A 19,116-nucleotide genomic window follows, 5' to 3' on the forward strand; every position below is an offset into this window, starting at 1 on the left:
CTCAAGGAGGATACATCACCACATGTCTATATGAGCTTTTGCTCAACATAGTAGGTTGGTCAAGGCAGTTAGTTGCAGGTGCTTTATCTAACTTTTCCCAGTAACCAATTGAATACAGTAAGGCTGTGGGTTGAGTGCAGTACTTTTCAACCTATTCTCTGCCACCATACTTGAAGACGTGAAAACGGTCCTGAAAACAGATATTAGAATATATTTCTGATGTACTGGAAACTTCTCCAACTTTGAGACAGTCATCCAGGAAATGCAAATAATGCCGAGCTGTGTGCTCTTGGAGGCCCCCACACAAAATATGAAGATGCCTATGAATTACTTCATGGTTTATACAGCACTGTTGCCTAACAATACTTAAATAACTTTTCTATCTACTCTATCATACTGTACTCTCCCGAGTGCTTAGTTCAGTACTCTGCACACAGTATGCTCTCAATAAATATGATTGAAGAAAAACAACTTACACAACACCTTAAACACAAGAAAAGATTTTCATCAGCAATGTAGAGTGTAATGGCATTTGCCAAATTCTGCTACCTAGCTAGCAGTTCACTGACATATCAAATCAGTTCTGAACTTCTAAACCTGAAGTAGAGTGGCCTAGTAGAAAGAGTACGGGCCTGGGAGTCAGAGGACCTGGGTTCTAATCCTGACTCTGCCAGTTGCTCTTCCAGTTGCTCTGCCAGTTGCCTACTATGTGACCTTGGACAAGTCACTTAACTTCTCTGTGCCTCAATTTCCTCAACTGTAAATAGGGGATGCAATACCTGTTATCCCTCCTACTGTGAGTCCCCATGCAGGACAGGACCTGTGTCTGACCTAAATTGTACCTACCCCAGTGTTTAGAACAGTGTTTAATACATAGTAAGTGCTTAACAAGTACCGTAAAGGAAACAACAAAACTAACCAACTATGTGATCAGATAGACGAGACAAAAGGGACGCAGATTAGAGAGATGAGAGACTAATCTGGAAAAGCTCCCTGGACGAGTTGTGATTTCAGAAGAGATTTGAAGATGGGAAGAGCAGTGGTCTGCCAGATGTGTGAAGGTTTGCAAGATTCATGCAAAAGAGATACTGTGAACAAGAGATCAGCAGTGAGAGAGAGAAGACAATGAGCCACAGTGAAGGAAAGCATCTGTCTGGGAAAAACATGCCTCCTTAAATTCCTACTGCAAGCTCATCCCCCCTTGCTTGAAATAAATCAATGCTCCCAAATTATTGAGTAGTTTCATCAGGGTCATCATACTATATCAAAAGGCAAGACAACATTATCAACAAGTTCCTTGAACTCAGTCACCTCATCAGTATTGAAACAATAGTCACAGCAGCATTGCTTCAAAGCAAGATACCCAAGTGGCTGCACTATGATGAGCTGAAGGGGTGGCAGGGGAGGGCATTTGCAAGCAGGGAAGGTAGAATAAACTATTTAAAGACATAATGAAGCACAGTCTCATAAAATCTGATACACTGCAGCAGGAAGGCCAGCCCAGTAAGGAGCAGGCATAGTTCTCATTCTCTTCTCTCCCACTACTAATGTCTCGTTCTCATCCTCCTCCTGCCTGGCATTTTTTCCCCTTTCTTTTCTGACAGACCACAGCTCTCCCCATATTCAAAGCCCTTATGAGAGATTCCTCTGGGAGGACTTCCTCCAATAAAATCTGTTCTTTCCACTTTATAGCACCCAAACTGCCACTTCATTCCATCTACACCACATAAGTAAGTTACTACAACCCCAGGAATACCAGTAGCACTTATGTACTTAGTGTATGTACTCAATTCCTTGTCTTATCTATAATTCGTGTAATTGTCCATCTCCCTGGCTAGACTGTAGACTTCTTGAGATACGGATAGATTCTTCCAATTATTTTACACTCTCCCAAGCAATTAATATGGTTCTCTGCGTACAGTAAGGCACTTAATCAATGTGATAGAGTGATTGTGAAAATTAGGGTAGTCTCCTAAACAGAAACAGACCATTAATAGGCTAAACACAGCACAACAAGAAACTATCTCGACACGGAAACCATGCAAAAGGAAGTGTTGGTAATGTGGATGTAGGAGATTAAAATATGAACTATTTATAGGACTCTTTCTTGTTTTCTTACATTTTTGCTCCTAGTAAAAGAAAACAATTCCTTTGCTTTTTATCCCAACAAGTATACTTCATCTTTTCTTCTTGTGCGGTCCACATTTCCTATTAGGTAATAATAGCCAAGTCATTTTTATTTCAGCATGTCTCCTAACATGAAAGACATTTGTTCATTTTGAAGCCATTGTTTTAAAAGATACTTCTTGATCCAATTATTAAATATTTTAGGGTCTCCATGAATACTGTCTCAATCGCTCATGCCTCCTGAAAAATTATCCTCTACAATTAATGATTGTTCTTCCTTAAAAGGTGGCATTTTGCATTTTGGATATATTTGTCGGACTTGGGCTAAATCATTCCAGATGTCTTTTGGATATGGACCATGGGAAGGATATTTTTTTTAGATTTATTATTAGGCAGTTTTTCTTACACATGACTTGAAATCATTTAAAGTTTATACACCAAACTCCTGGGTAAGCTTGATGGAAAATTGTTAGAAAAATAAACTGTGTAAACTGCATTTAAAAAAATCATCACAAAATAGTCAGTTTAAAAGCTTATAAAACTTCTATTGGAAAGACTCTAATGCTGTCTTCTCCACCCCTTTTTCATTTTTTGAATTGAATTTGATAAAAAATAATTGAAAAAAACTTTGTTGCTGCAAAACTAATGTCAAATTACATTGAATGTGTGAAATGTAAAAAAATTAAGGCTCTTAGCATGATTAGCATATATTATACCATGCATCTAAAGTATTGTTTGCAACAGTTTATATTTCATAGGTAAGTTAGCACTAATCTGAAAGCTTTATGTTTCAAGTTTCCTGATGTTGAAGTGCTAGTGTTTCCTTAGGAATAAGATTTTTTCATGAATAAATCTGTATGTAGGGGAGGTTGGGGGAGGAGCAGCGAAGAATAAGAGTGTAAGGAAAATATGTATAAATAGATCGCTTTTTGTTTGCTAGAGATATTTTCATTGGAAGGAATGGTTTCCCAGGCCCTGAGGTTGAACATTCATTAGCATTTACACAATGGTCAACTAATTATTTGTGACATTATTGCTTAGTAATTATTGGCTTCCATTCCCCACATACATGGGCAGGTCGGGCACAGTACAGTAAAGAATATGTGTTCACTTACTGCTAAATAACATTTCCTTATAGTTTGTGTTGAAAAATATATGGGACTTTTCCTTTAAATTAAAAAAAAATCTTAACACTTAGAGTGAAGACTTTATGATTGAAATCTGTGTGCTGCTGAGAATCATTGTTCATTTTAAGGAAGAGATATAGTTCATAAAAATGGAAATATTTTTTCTAGCACCTAGAGTAAGGGAAAATAAAATTGCTAGCATAGGAGAGAGAGAGGGAGTGAGAGTAGGAGTTTAGGGGTAGAAATGTGAGGGAGAGGCGAGAGAGTGAAATAGGATGGTAGGGAGGAATTAAAAAGATAAACTTGATAAACTTGATTTTCTAACTCTGGTTTAAAGAAATAGAATGATGTAATTAAGAAAATAGGCATTAACCCACTTTGATTTTTGTCTCTTGCAGTCATCTCAACTAGAACTCCACCTCCGCCTTCACCGTTGCCATTTCCTGCACAAGCTATTCTCCCTCCAGCTCCATCTAGTTACTTCTCTCATCCAACAATCAGATATCCTCCCCACCTGAATCCTCAGGATACTCTGAAGAATTATGTACCGTCTTATGACCCATCCAGTCCACAAACAAGCCAGGTAAAAATAAGAAGGAAAATGATCATTACAGCTATATTTTTGAATTAAATGGACCAGATACTATGTTTTCCTTCATCATCTAAGGTACCCAGAATGCTAGACACAGCATTCTGGCACAGTTGTGACTGGAATGTTTTTTGGTGATGTAGTCAGTTTTCAAATGAACATATCCGGAAGCAGTGGAAGGTATTTCTCCACTAGAGAAAATTTATCAGGTGCGCCTACGTTTCTTTTGTTGGATTTTGCATTGTCTGAATTGGGGGATTTCACTGAATATATAATTTATGCAAGGCGAGTATTAACAAAAAATTGCAGCAGAAGTTCTCACCTCTGGAAAACTGAAATACTGGTGTTTATTTTAAGGATGGGTAGGCTGCACTAAACAAATACTCTAAACAGAACATGCAAGTGTATTTATAGAATAGCTATGAAGAATTATAATAGGCTTTGGGTAAATACTTGATAAATACATCAGTGATTGATGCGTATTCAAAAATTCTTTGCACAGACACAAATGCATTAATGAGTGACAAAACGAGGGACTCATTTCTTTTATTTTGTAAGTAATGTGTAGTAGCATTAAGTGTTTAATGCAGGCGGACATATATTTGGTTCATCTGAAATCAATGTGCATTTTGTTGGATGAATCAATTTTTAGGGATTTAGTGAACAGTGTTTTACAATCAAATAGACACTTCCTATTACCATGTGAAATGGCCTACAGGTTAAGATGGGCAGTCAAGAAAGAGGCTCAGTATTTGGAATATTTCCACTGTCAGTATAATGTAATTTTCAGTGTTTGCTCTTGCGTCTTCTTTTGGTGCCTTGTCTTAAAGACTAATTTGAAAGGACTGAAGGGACATTGATAGATAATGTTCCAAAATGTTAAATTTTCAGAATGCTCATGTTTTAAATTTGATTAGGCTCTTTTCTTTTATGGTATTTCAACAACTTGAGGTAAACCAAAGAAGGAAAAAGTCCTTTTAGCATTTGTCTAAAGTGCTATATTGATAGAATTTAGGTCTGAATTGCTGATGAATACTCTTTGGGTTACTTAAACCCTTGTTATATTGTGTTACAATAGGCTTACATTCTCATTCAGCTGAAAACTATTTAGACATTAAAAATATACTAGGCCACAACTTCATAGCTTGCTGTTTTTGAAAGAAAAATGACAAATATTACATAAGTTTTTATTGCTATAATGATGATTCTGAGGAGAATCATGCTTGGAGTATGTCATTTTGGGACTAAAAATTGCTTTCAGCACATGTATTAAAAGTATTCTAGCCCCATAGAATAGTCAGCTGGTAATGCTGCACACAGGGTATGATTTTAATTTGTGTAAAATTTCCGTGAATAACAAAGTCTAATTAAGACATCCATTAAAAGTCCTTAACATTAATTCACCGTGGAAAATCTTAGAGTTCCATTGGATTAAATAAAAATAACCCTAAAATCTGATGTCTTAATTAGGCACTATTAAGGAAAATTATGCAAATTAAAATCAGACCCTGTTATACATTCCTTTAATTATTCAGTGCTTGTTTTATTATCTTTCAAATTTTTATGTGTTAAGAGAGCAGATTACAGGATCTCTTTTTGTTCAAGTTTTCAAGGTAAAAATCCAACTTCTAAAAAAACAAAAGCCCACCTTACTCCTGCCTCAGTTTACTGAAAATGCTCTTTCACTCAATTAAAACCAATGTAGAGTAGGGTAATGCCTTCAAAACAGTGCCAACTTTATGCTGAAAGGAGCCCATTCGCTTTTAACACTTATAATGAGATGTTTCACCTACCAGCAACCTTAAAAGATAAAGTTTCATAATGCAGAAGTCTGTTTTAGGTGACCAGAAAATGTAAAAGTATTTCATATTCTTTTGGATGATGAAGTTCAGAGAATTATTGATAGAACTGAACTGGCTTGATTTCCTTTTTTGTTTTAAATTTGGAGAATATTTGTGACTTTAGTTGAAGTATCATTTTATTTCAGTGGTGAACATTTTACAGCACTGAATGGTGCAATGCTTTATTCTTTTTGAGCATTCTTCTATCCACTGGCCCAGGTACATATCAGAGAACTCAAAAGCCTGTTCATGTGATGACTATATATAATAAAAGTTCTGAGTGAAGAAACTGACACCAATGATGAAAATGGAATCTTTTCATCAGCAGAAAAAAAGCAAGCATTTCATTAAACAACAGGAAATTGATCTGCTAAAATAGTCAGCTTTAGAAATTGAAATAGCTTTAGAAATTGAACTAATGGAAATACTTAGCTTTATCTAAAATGACCTGTTCCATCTCAACATATTTCAGTAATGCACTAATTTAGATTGTTGAGACAAGCAACTGAGATGGCTTGTACTCCCCATAGCAATTTTGAGATTAATTACATTAACACTACATTGATGCTGGTGAGACAGCCATGCTATTCACCGGGATATTTTAAGTAAAATTAGTTTAAAAGTATAGTGCTCCCATTGGTTCCCCTGAGGAAAACAGTGGAAAATTTTCCTGACAATGTTATGTACTCTAAATTATATGATGAACAGTCAACTAGTCTATTTATTTGTAGAAAAATGATGCAACAGCTGAGGAACTCAGAGACAAAGCCATAGTTCCAAGTCATAGTACTGAAATCCTATTAGATTTTCATGTTTTTCTCTGGCAGACTATCTCCAATATCTTGTGGGTAGGTATCCAGACAGAAAATGTACACCACTTCTTTCCTTTGACCATTTCAGATTACCAAACCTAACATTTCTGGAGAACAAAATCGTTTTAAGAGATGTGATAAAATGAGAAATCTTCCTTGAGTATGAACTAAAATAGCTTTTTTTCATGTGCCTTATAAGGATATGCCTAATTTTTTGTACCTGAGGCTAAAGCACACACATTATAATAATATCTATTCTTCTATCAATGCAAAGGGGATTTACGTGGGTAATTCCCATAAAAGTTAATGAATGTTTTGTGTAATTTCCTCTATACATCAATAGAACTTTAATACTGTATGTTTGTCTACTATTCCTCTGTTAGATGTTTCAGCTTTACACTTGGAAGCTTTCATTTGTGGATTTGGGTCACATGTCCTGGTGTTTTAACATAATTTTTATGTAACAGGAATTTTAAAGTCTTAAAAATTTACTGAAGAAACGTTACATCATGCTATATTTCTGAATCAGGAAGTCATCGTGCATTCAAGAAAAGTTCACAACTCCATGAATGTAAATTAGATATTTGTAACCAGTTACTTGATACTTTTTTGTGAGTATACATTTAAGTCTGTGGATGAATGCACCATAGGAAAAAGTAATGGAAACTCTGAAACTTTGGGCTTTTATGTCTATTTAAAAGTTTTTTTCTTTTCTTAAATGGCACTTGTATGAAAAACATTTGTTATTTTAAAAAGGGTGATGAATACTGTATCCAAAAAGAGCAAAGAGAGATTCACTGTGAGGAGCACAATATCGAGTGAGGAAGGAAGTCCTGAGTCTAATTCTGGCTCTGGTGCTCAATGCCACTTTGGCCTTGATGAAATCATTTTAACGACACTTTAGTTTTCTGGCTTGATATATGAGAATGATAATGTCTACCTGCCTCTCAAGGGTGTTATAAGGGATTAATTAATGTATGTAAAAACTTTGAAGATAAAAAGCTCCTCTTAAGTGCTGCTGCTTCTTATTATTACTAACGTCTTATTAGCTGCTATGACTCCAACATGAGAGGTTTAGTATATACACACAGTGTGTGGAGTCCACTAAATGGAGTATGCTAATGGACTTATTAAAAAAGCTGTATTCATTCGGATTGTTTCACACGACATTCTGTTTTTGTTTTGTAGCCTAACAGCAGTGGTCAAGTAGTAGGGAAAGTGCCTGGCCATTTCACTCCAGTTTTGGCACCCTCTCCCCATCACAGTGCAGTGCGACCTGTGACCCTGACCATGACAGATACTAAACCCATCACTACATCCACTGAAGGTGAGGCAGCTTCACCTACAGCAACCAGTAAGTATTTCTTTAGGAAATGAGAAATGTCCATCGATGGTTCTATTGGATTTCCAATTCATGGTGGAAAATACAGCAGCTTTTCCAGCTCTTAACCAGATGGAGGTTTCTCATTTGTAGAACGAACAGGCATATGATCTGGCTATTTAGTGCTCTCCCTTACCAAATGTTAGGTAATGCATTGGGTTATATGACATTTCAGTCAATTTTGAAGAGGAGAAGCACAGTTATTTGATCCATGTCTATTGAAAAATACATGCCTGTTTGTTCAAGGTGTACACTGAAATATCACTGAGTATCATAATTCAGACTCTTAAGTTTTTCATGTCCACCCAAAAAGAGATTAGATAATTACTACTCAGTGAGCTTTCTTTTTGAAATTAAGCCCCTTCACAAGGCAAACGGAATCAATGCCACTGTAATAGAACTGTATGTTTACATTACTGTAAGTTGTACCATTGTTAGAAAAAGTCACCCAGTGGAGGTTTCATTTAAAAAAAATCCATAGTTTAGACACCAGTATGCTATCTGCACTTTCATTATTTGTCTTTTTTTTTTTTTTGCTTTTTTAACCTCTTGATTGTTTTGCCTACCATTGTACATCAAACACCACATTGTTTAGCAAGACCTTGGCATCTCAAACGACCGGCATATAGCCATAAATTTATATAGTGCTTACACTCACAATCCATTTGAATATTTCATTTTTGCATATTACAAACCAACAGGAACTTGCATTGTAATCGATGTAAGTGGACAAACATTGGGATCTATGCAGAAAGGCAGATAGTGTGTGTGCACCAGGGACCAGGGTGTAAGGGGAAAGGTTTATAGTGATGATACTACCCACCATTTGGGCACCCCATCTCCCAATTCTAAGCCTGCTCCTCTCAAACCCTCAGAATAGAAAGTCTTATGTGAAACTCTAACAGAGAAGTTGGGAGTCACTTCTGAGTCACTCTCCAGGGAGTGTATTTTTTCCTTTTTCCACAATTGTCAGATTAAGAAGTCTCCTTGAGACCTCCAGAAAATGAGGCTAGAGACCCACATGGATATTGGGGAGCATGTTCAGTTCCTGAATTCCATCAGTGCTCATTGAGCATATATAAGAGATTGCCAGATTTCATTTTAGAGAATTTGAGAACCTGGCTTCACCTGGTCTCTGTTCCTGCAGAGAGACAGGGCTTGTTTCACCCACTTCTGGGACAGTTATAAGTTCTGCTCCAAGCAGATCTTTTTGGGAAACAAACACAAATAGAGCATCTAGCAATCTTAACATAAGAGGTTTTCTTTGTCATTAGTATTTATTGAATGTTTATGATGAGAGGGCTTCTCCATTATTGAACACTTCCAGTTCATAAAAGAACCATGGGTAGGAAATCTAGAGTAAATTTCCCTTTTTTCTAAGGCTAGATGATGTTCAGAATATCTACCAATCAGTTCAGCCTAAATTTAAACCTGCACTTTTCTTTGAAATGAGCTTGCATGAAAACATTTAGCCTAGAGTCAAAATAAACCTGTTTGGTGGGAAACAGAGGTGCAAGGAAGCCCATTCTTAAGAGCAGCAGTGGATATGAAGGGAAATGCAGGGGAACAGTGTTTCAGGACCTCCTGGTTTTAGAAACAGTATAATAGTTAAATAACATACAAATAAATTAGGAATATTAGTCAGAATTGAAGAGGAAATACTAATTCTACCACCAGAAAAAATGTCTGTATATTTTTGTTTTATCAAATGAAAAGTGTTACACTAGGACTCCATTAAGAGGAACCCCAGAATTTAACAAGGGAGTCATGATTTTACCAAGTGATGAATGCTTCCAAAGTGTCTCTTTACAGTAAGATAAGGTGAAGAGCCTGAGAGGAGTCTGTGTGGCAGGACCTGTAAGGGTTGAAAGACCACTGTAAAACACACCTTTTAGAGACTAAGGATACCCTTTAGAAGGATTCTGCCTTGTATGTCAAGTGATGTGGGTGCCCATTTCATACATGGATGAGTATTGAAACCTTGACACATTTATCTGGAATCCTAGCAGATGCTATTAGTACTATACATGGATGAGTAATTTATTCAAAACCCAAATAAACCCAGCAAAAAAACTCCTTTGGTGCACAGTCATAATAAGGCTATCATTAAAATGTCAAACAATAAAAAAGGGATCAAATTCTGAATTGTGAAATATGCATATCATGAAAACAAAGAATTGATGAATAGGACAGAATTTTATACAGATAATCTTTGTAAAACTAAAACAATGAATTGATATTCTAAACTAAAAATCTACAAGAAGAATCTTAGATTACCACCACAGTCCAAAATAAATTATCTTTACTAAGATGCCTCAATATAAATATTAAATATAAAATAAAATCATTTAATTATCATCTTTGTTCTGATTTACATGAATTGAAATGTTCAACACTTGGAAGAACAAGTGCTCTGTCTTGTGACACTTGTGCTCTGTCATATGAGTTCCGATAAGTATTCCGAGGAGAAGGAATTTACCATATGGTGCCATTGTCATGCACCTCCTAGCACATAAAGGAAAAGTATTAGATAAAACTAATATATCTAAAAATATGTTAGAGATTTAGTAATTCATTTAATAGTATTCACTGATTGCATTTAATACATTAAAAAACTCTATCTTTCCTTTCAAGTCACAAGATATTTACTTTTTATGCTTCAGAGAGTAGAGTGATTTTAATCAGATCCTTTTCTAAAGTAAGAACTGATTTTCAGCATTTGATATACTGAGGAATCTCATGTTAGATCCCAGTAAAACTTAGCTGTCTACTTCATGTGTATAATAATCATCAAGTTTTCATTTAAATAAATGTTTTTTTGCCACATCATCTTCAAGCACATCGTACTGAAATCCCATCATTAAAAACTGTCACTTTTTCTTGACCGCGTCATAGTCCGTTTTCATATGTGTTAAAATCATTTAACATTCTGTCTGACCATTGTTCAATTAGTGCCAAGTAAATTTTACAGCTAGGGGAATCACTGATCAATTTTTAAAAGGGGAATTCTGCCCTTAAATATACCTAAGACTACAATAAAAATAAGTGGATGAGGCATGCTTACCACTATGGGTAGAATTTAATCCATTGGTTAGTGTTTTTTTTTAAATATACTAGTTTGAAACACTAATGATTTATTAAAAACTACCATTTTGCTTCTGCATTTTGATAAAGTGTGCCCTAGCAAGTTAAAGGAGAAATAGGGAGGCATTTTGTTACAATCCCACTTCTCAGGGTTTCTTATATGTGGAGAAGGTGTTCATTCTGAATAGTTCACAATTTTTATCTTTGTGTTTTGTTCTTCCTTAATCAGCCTACACAGCCTCAGGCACATCTCAAGCCAATCGATATGTGGGACTAAGCCCAAGAGACCCTTCCTTCCTACACCAGCAACAGGTGGGCAAGTTTCACATAGGGGTGTATGTACCTTATACAGTAGTACCTTTTTACATGCTGCCACTCAAATTTTGGAGTAGAAGGGGACTGTGGTGCTTTCATTATTTTTCTTGCAGACAAGGTGAAATCAAAGATATATCAACCTCATGAATACTTCCATTATTTTTTCTAAACTCTGAACAAGTGTCTTTAAATAGGCACAAATCCGTGCCCTCGATTTTCAGATGATAGTAATGGGATCTATACTTAAGCCAAATATATTTTTCTTTGTTAGCTTGGATATTCAGAACCTATTTGCTTACAGCATTTGAAACGCCAAACTGACGCCTGATTTAAAAGGCAACCAGAAATTAAACACTACAATTTTTGAACTTCAACAATTTCATAATTTGCAAATATTTGTATTTTAGTTTCAAAAGATGAGTAACAAAGCCAGATTCCCAGTGCAACACATCATAATTCCTAGTTTAGTAGGTTTACATTGGTTTACTGATTTCAGATGTGACAAAAACTTGTTCTTTTTTCTGGTTTCTTACATCATTTATGTTTCAAGTACCATTTTAAATTTCACATCTCATTAATGCTGTAAATATAATGCAAATGAAGTGTTTACCCAAACTGTGAAAATATGCAGCCAGGATTAATGGTGGCTTACAAACAAATTAGCCACAGTCAAAAGCCTGGGCCATGCAAATACAGCAGTCTAACATTAGTCGTTGCAGTATAACAGAAATAAATCCAAACACTTTGGTTATTTCAAGATGTGAATACACACTGCTCTCAGATTTTAACAGCAGAACAGTTGAGATTACAGCATGTAAAATGTTACAGGGGGAAAAACTGAAATATCGTGGAAAGAAAAGAGATGTTAATTGACTCAAATATATTTATGTATTTACACACAAAGAAAAACAATATATGTATATAGCATTTTTTTTTACTTAGTTCTGGGGCTCTGTCAACAATTGGTTCTCATGCCTGTTTAATTTGCAACTAAGCTTATATTCACTGAATTTGTTGTGATCCACTAAAACTGTGCTACACGTGGAACTCTCTATTCCGATCCAATCTAAGGCCACGGTGGCAGACTGTATATATCAAAGGTCACCACATGCAGAGTTCAGATAAAATCATAAAGATGATAGTTTATTCATGATATTTGACGTTTTGCCAGGCTTTTTTTAAACCAGTGGGAACTAACAAAGCATCTGTACATTTATGAAAATACCAATTAATAATTAGTGGTTTTGCCAGCCATTGATTTTCAGTATAATTCTCTGGTATGTTGCTTTTTTCACCTCTTTAAGATTGATGTGATGTGAAATGTGCTATAATTATTATAATGTGGTTCTTATTTGACAGATGTATGCATTCCTTGTATTTTCAAACTTGGTTCTTTTTAAAATATGTTCGCATATATTCAGAAAAAAATTGTCACAAGATTTGAATTATTATTTACAAGTTTCTAATATCCAGTTAAGCCTCCATAGTTTTAACTTTTGCTTCCAAGTCATTTAGAATGCTGTAGTTCTAATCTCACATCATTCCAAGGCACCCACAAGTCAGGTTAATTTTCTTGTTGGCAGAACTAATGACCTGTTATGACTCACTGTGAATCACCTGTGACTATGGAGCTTTATACGATTAAGGACAGAATAGGAATTGCCTATTCAATCAGCAAGGTGCTTTTCCTTTTACCTATCTTCAAGATAAATTTGGAAAATTTAGGTAGTGTTATTAAAATATAATTCTTGAATAGCATATGGGGCATATCTACATATCTATATGTGTTCACACAAGTATACATATATTTGTCTGAGACTTCAAAATATATTTATATTTAGAACCATTTACACTCTCAGAATGAAACAACCTTACAGTATGAATACAGATTTCTTGCACCCTTTAGAAAAGATACTTAAAAATTCTAGCATTTATTTTGTATTTCTTTACAAATTGTATACAGAAATATTCTCTATTGTATATGATTAGTGTGGAGCTGATGCTGTTGCATACATTGTAGAAACCAAGTACATTAAAATTCATAATGAGCTAAGCTTTTGAGGCATGCAGAAAATAAGAAAGCTTATGTCCATATCATTAATATGGAGCTATTAAACAAGGTTCTAATTAATTGGTTGCTACCTTTATCCTTTTAAATCTTGAAGGCATTCAAAGATGAACTTTTACAAATCTAACAAGCAAAAACAAAAAAGAAAAATAGTTTAAATTATTTCAGGAGAGTAAAAGTTATTCTTTACTACAGCAGAAATGAGATTGATTTACTATGTCCTTTTACTACTTTACGAAGATTTAAAAGAGACCACTCTTCTAGTGGCAGGTTCTAAATGCATTTGGCTTAAAGCACTCTATGATGAATGAAAAGGAAAATCAAGGGGTACATGAAATAAAGGCAATTAATCATTTTATATTAGCTGAGAGATATTCTAAATTAGAAACCCAATCATTTTAGTTACAGAGATATCTTTTAAACATTCACCGTATCCTTTAATATGCACTGACCCTTTAAGAATAAATATTGTCACAGGTACATTCTTCACTTCATTGGATGGGTTTTATAAAGATTTATCTTTCTAGGTTATGGAAAGTATTGACATGCATTGTTGAATTTTTGAGGGTTTTTTTTCTCCTTAAAGGAACTATAGTACAGGCTATATATTATATACTTAGCAACCATAAATTGAAGTTGTCTGCATATTTGAGATTTTCTTATAAACACCCCACAAAATGACAGTTAAGTAGGGCTTTGGATAAAATAATTTTTATCATCTTGTTGGAACATGTGCACTTAGATGAGTAGTTTTAATTGTAATACTACAATTTAGTTATACTTTACTTGTAATATTGTATTTACTATCAGTTATAACTTTGAAAGAGGGCATATCTGTACATTGCCTTTGGGAGTGATAATGTCACCTTTGCTGAAAGAATGTTGTGAAAAATACTTATTACTACACCTGTTGCTTAGTATGTTAGAACACGCAAGCAAAGTTAACAGTGATGAGTAAAAACTTGTGCAATCCTTTCACAACGGCCATTGCTGTTTAGTGCTGATTGCTAGTGCCTTGATATGTCAGGAATTTCCACCCCGGAAAAATGACCAGTGTCAGAGGAAAAATCAATTTGAATTCCATTTCTAGACATTAGTAAGAAAACTTGAAAAAGGTATGAGTAACCTTATTATCAATTTGTTAAAGAAGTAATGCCCCACTTCCTCAAGTTTCTATACTTAATGGCTCATAGCTCATTTTTCAGAAATCTATAATGTTGGGTCACCTTTTAAATGTTTCTAACTATACAGTTAGGATCATTTGTAAGTGTAATGTATTTTCTCTTAAAGGAAAATTGAAATCAAATCATATAATTTTCTATCAGAAATGTATTTTTAATTTTCTATTCCCAAAGATGGTGTGGTGGCTTGTGAACTAATGTATTTTGCTTTGGCAAACTGAACTCTCTAGTCTCTGCTAAGGAATGTCTTTTTATGGTTTAAGAAATTTCCAGAAGAGTGGAGGAACTATTCTTTGACTTCACAGAAGTTTGGAAAGATATTGTTTTTCCTCTCCTTCCTCTGGTTATTGCACACTCATTGGAGACTTACATTAATTGTGTCAGGCAGGAAAGAAATCATGATCTTCCAGTTAGATGTCCTTGAGAAAATAGAATGATGTAGCAAAACTCTGAATGTTCCATCATAAATTGGAAATCATTCTGTGAAATAATTTTGCTGTTGCAGTCAGAAGACGTAATATATGAGCCTTCTCAGGGATGAGTGTTGGCATTTCTTCATCTAGTCTACTTACTAATGAGTTTGCTAAATGTAGGCCATGTACCCTTGACATCATAAGAGGATCTAGCAAACTTGATCAATATTGAATCTACGGTTATGTTATAACCAGAACTCCGAATACTAGGTTCACCCAACAAGGAAAGTAAATGTTTATGTTTGACTTGACTGAAAGTTGGAGGCAAAGTCTTTAAAATTAATAAGCTTTCTACCAAAGCAAATAAATAGGGCACATACTTATCAAGATATTGAACCTTTAACTTTAAATGTACCTTTGAGCTTTCAGACTATGTGGAAGGTCATTTTCATTCCTTTGATTTACATTAGATGAGAAAAGAAGGGAAAGTAGGCTTCATCGTGGAAGATACCAGGCCTTTTATATAATAGTAACCTCAAAACTTTAACCTTTTAATAACCTATTTGCTAACTAATAGCAGGGCTAATGGCTGAGAGCTACTTATTATTTAATAGCATGCATTTCACTAGTGGTTTGGCTTAAAAGCATGATGCATGCTTTGCATGGTTACTGCACAGCTGTGGCCTTTACTCTTGGGCTATATTACATAGAAATATTTTCAACATTTTTTGGAATCTAGAAATTGTAAGTAGTTTTCTAATTTCCTTCACTTAAAGGTGGCTTTTCAAGAAACTCTTTTAGTAGGAAATTGATCTTTCCAGATGCATCCTTTAGTTGTTAAACTGTGCTATTGTAAATGGAAACCCTTTCATACCATTTGTTGTGAAAAATGTAAATAAAGTGACCACTGTAAAAAAAACCAAAAAAAACCCAGAGCTTTGAGTTTTAAAACTTCTGGAAAGACACTGCTTTTTCTTGAGTCAAGAGATTGAAGGAAGAACACAAGTGGACTCATAAACAGAATTTTTCAATTAAGTCAGGAAATAGGCTATCAACACTTTGGCTGTTCTTATTGTATCCCTTATCATAATTGACAGCTTGACGTAAAACCCTATCACATGATTGCCAAGGAGGTATGTAAATGTATAAGAGGTCACTTTTCACATATGTTTGCTGGAAAGGAAACACATTTAAAGGAAGTTTCAGTCAAAATAATGATCGTATGCAAATGTTTAGCTCTGAAGGTTCTCCTTCACAACAGTTATGCTACTCTTTTAAGATCTCAATAAATGCGATTGATTGATTTTATATCTTTCATTTTGATTTTACCATCATTGATAATTGAACAGTCATGCAGTAAGGGTTAAGGATTTGCTTAATTTTAAAACTATATTCATGATTTGGAGAATCTCTTAAATTTTAGTCATAGCACTAATTCACTATTGGAAAAAAATCACTCACTATGTAGAAAACTTTGCCCATAAATCAACAAATAAAGGGTGATTGAAAGTTTTTCTAGATGACCTTACAAAAGACTTTGGTGGTAAAAATGAAGGGCAGTTATAAACCATGGTTTACAACAGTGCCCGCCTTCACTTTAAATACTCCTACCTTTTCTCCCAATTTTAATTGAGATTCATTTCATTATTTAGATATGTCAGTTATTGACACTGGCCAACCTGTTTTTTCTACAGCATATAATACATATTTTTCTATTTTAAGATATTGCTATGAGGAGGAATATTTACCATGTGATCAGAGTGCCTTATTTGCTTATCTCCATGAAATACTCGATGTAACAAAATTTGGACTATCTCCAGTCTGTCAAATATTGTATGTTTGAGAGAGCCTTTCTTCTTGAGTATTACACTGCCATATGATCATTATATTATATACACACACACACACACACACATATATATATATGTGTTATATCAGAGGGTTCAGTTGTACTTCGGGTTTTAAAACACTAATGATTATAGTCTTTGTTAATCCAAGTATTTTTATTTAATAAGGTAGAGCTAAATTATTTTCAGGTAAACCAAAGTGCCTGAAGCAATTTTTAAAAGTGTATTTTGAGTGATTTTTCAGACCTATAGCTCTGAAAATCAAAATCTCAAGTGTTTGAGCAATTATTCTGCAAAACCTTTGAGATCAAGAAGATTCTTCTTGTTCTTTCTCTCTGACACAATGGCATATGTCATTTGGACTTTGGACAAGTCTTCATTTTAGAAACTCAGTGGAACTTCTCCCAAAAGACATCTCCAGCAATACTTCTGTTAGCTGTTCTTAATGCTTGCTGTGGACTGTACGATTTGGGCCAGTTGAGCTTTGACCATTCCAATTTATTTCTTCCATTTTTCTTTCTAGGGGAATTAACTCTTTTCCCACCATTTTTGGGAAGGTTATTGTTTCTAGCTAGGATTTTGTGTCCAGGTCCATTTTTAGTTATTGTTTTTCATTTTTCTGTAGTTTATGTAGACAAAGCCATATTAAAAGAATTAATTGAAGTTGGGTGCTTTTGTATGTTTGTAGACATACACACAGGCACATACAGACACACACACAGACATATGTGTGTGTGTGTAAATATATGTGTGTGTGTGTGTATACGCATATATATACACATATATATTTGGTTTTTTTGTAATATCCATGGATCTGAAAAATTAATACTGTTAGATTTAGAACTCTTCAAAATAGGATGATATTCAGAACCTTGAATTTGCAATAGACACAAAGTGAATTGATTGAATGTCTCTTACAGTGGATATTTCACCAAATGGATGGATGGAGGGGGGTGGAGTTTACTTTCATTTGTTGTTTTGTTGTATATATCCTATGGAATAACAAGGTTTGTTTAAGCGATTAGCCCATCAGTTGATGAAATAACTAATAATGAGAAACTCCTCAAAAAAGAAGATTACCACCCACTGGAGGTACTTTTCTGAGATCATTATAAAAACACTAATATAATGTATTTTTACAGGCCTTTCTCCAAAAGCACACCATAAAAAGCAGTTATCTCAGTTTTAGTCCAGTTTTAGGCAACAGAGTGATAGGAACCTAGTATCAATCACCACATCAGTTAACAGACTTGAAATAGTTATGGGTTGTAATTTATGGTTTTTTAAATATCAGAAGTGTTAGTAACTATTTGCAGTTGCATCCGAGAGCATCTGAGTTGTATTTCAACTACAAATTGTGTCATCGTATCTTACTTGGACTGATTTTAAAATGAAAATCTATAAGCACACACTATTATATATTTAAGCATTTGAATGTGTGAGTTCATACATATACATATGGTTGATATTAAGTGTGTTATTTTTGAATTTCACAGAAACAGCTCTTTGGAGTTGCTCCAGTCTATTGTGCAATTTAATGTTTAAAATACATACAGTTGCTAAGTAAAAATTCTTATGAAAATTTGATAGAACTTTTCCCCATGTATGCTCAGTAGAGTATATTAAATTGTATTGCATCAGCTATTTTTCCCTGAAATAACCTAAAACAAGTTGATTTTATTACCAAGTAATTTTAGGCGATTTTTTTGGAGTTGGATGAGTGAAAACAATCATTCTGTTAGTGTGGTCTCTTTTTGGCATTCCTCTCACTTGAAAAATGTTTTTTTTTCTTAATTTGGGGGAAAATATTTCCATTGCTGAGACCTTGGATATCTAACTGCAGCCTAAAGTGATTTTTTTTATGGCAGAGTTTAATCTCCTGAACTGGATTTGGAAGGGAAAACATCGGGCACATCAAAATATGCTCCTTTGCTATAGGTAGTTGTGAGCATATATATTTTTATTAGCTATTCAGAATAATAAAAGGAGTTTATACTTTGGCTAAAACCAAGAAAGCACACATTCCCTCTCCCTGCCCCCTGATCCACCTCCATTTCACATCTTGGCATTTTTAACAGTTTCAAGTATTCTGACCAAGTTTGGGAAATATTTCCTAGTTTTCTAGTCAGTATGGTTTATCCAAGATTTAATGGTCTCATGGACAAAGGTCTCTTGGTCTTTTAGATAACTAACATTTTTAAAAAGATCCTTAAAAAACCTTTCCATTCTCAGTCTTCGACCACAGAGAAGCTTTTTTTAGTGTAACAGTCAGATAAAGTCAAAATTACAACCTGCTTTATTTTTGCCATGTGTAATCATCAGGAAAGGACT

At 34.5% G+C, this 19,116-nt stretch overlaps 1 protein-coding gene across 10 annotated transcripts in view; it reads left to right on the top strand.

Moving 5' to 3' along the window:
- The window catches only part of NFIB (nuclear factor I B), a 312,498-nt gene that overhangs the window by 272,802 nt on the left and 20,580 nt on the right, over window positions 1-19,116 (top strand). For 6 of the 10 annotated variants that reach the window (XM_029055083.2, XM_029055080.1, XM_003428627.3 and 3 more), the window contains 3 exons: window positions 3,653-3,837; window positions 7,685-7,850; window positions 11,191-11,273. In XM_029055083.2, coding sequence (XP_028910916.1) covers window positions 3,653-3,837; window positions 7,685-7,850; window positions 11,191-11,273 — 434 coding nt within the window. The remainder of the gene's footprint in view (window positions 1-3,652; window positions 3,838-7,684; window positions 7,851-11,190; window positions 11,274-19,116) is intronic. The other 4 variants (XM_001507310.3, XM_029055081.2, XM_029055082.2 and 1 more) reach the window with 1 other exon arrangement.

Source organism: Ornithorhynchus anatinus, chromosome X5, assembly GCF_004115215.2.
Source record: "Ornithorhynchus anatinus isolate Pmale09 chromosome X5, mOrnAna1.pri.v4, whole genome shotgun sequence".
NCBI lineage: Eukaryota > Metazoa > Chordata > Mammalia > Monotremata > Ornithorhynchidae > Ornithorhynchus > Ornithorhynchus anatinus.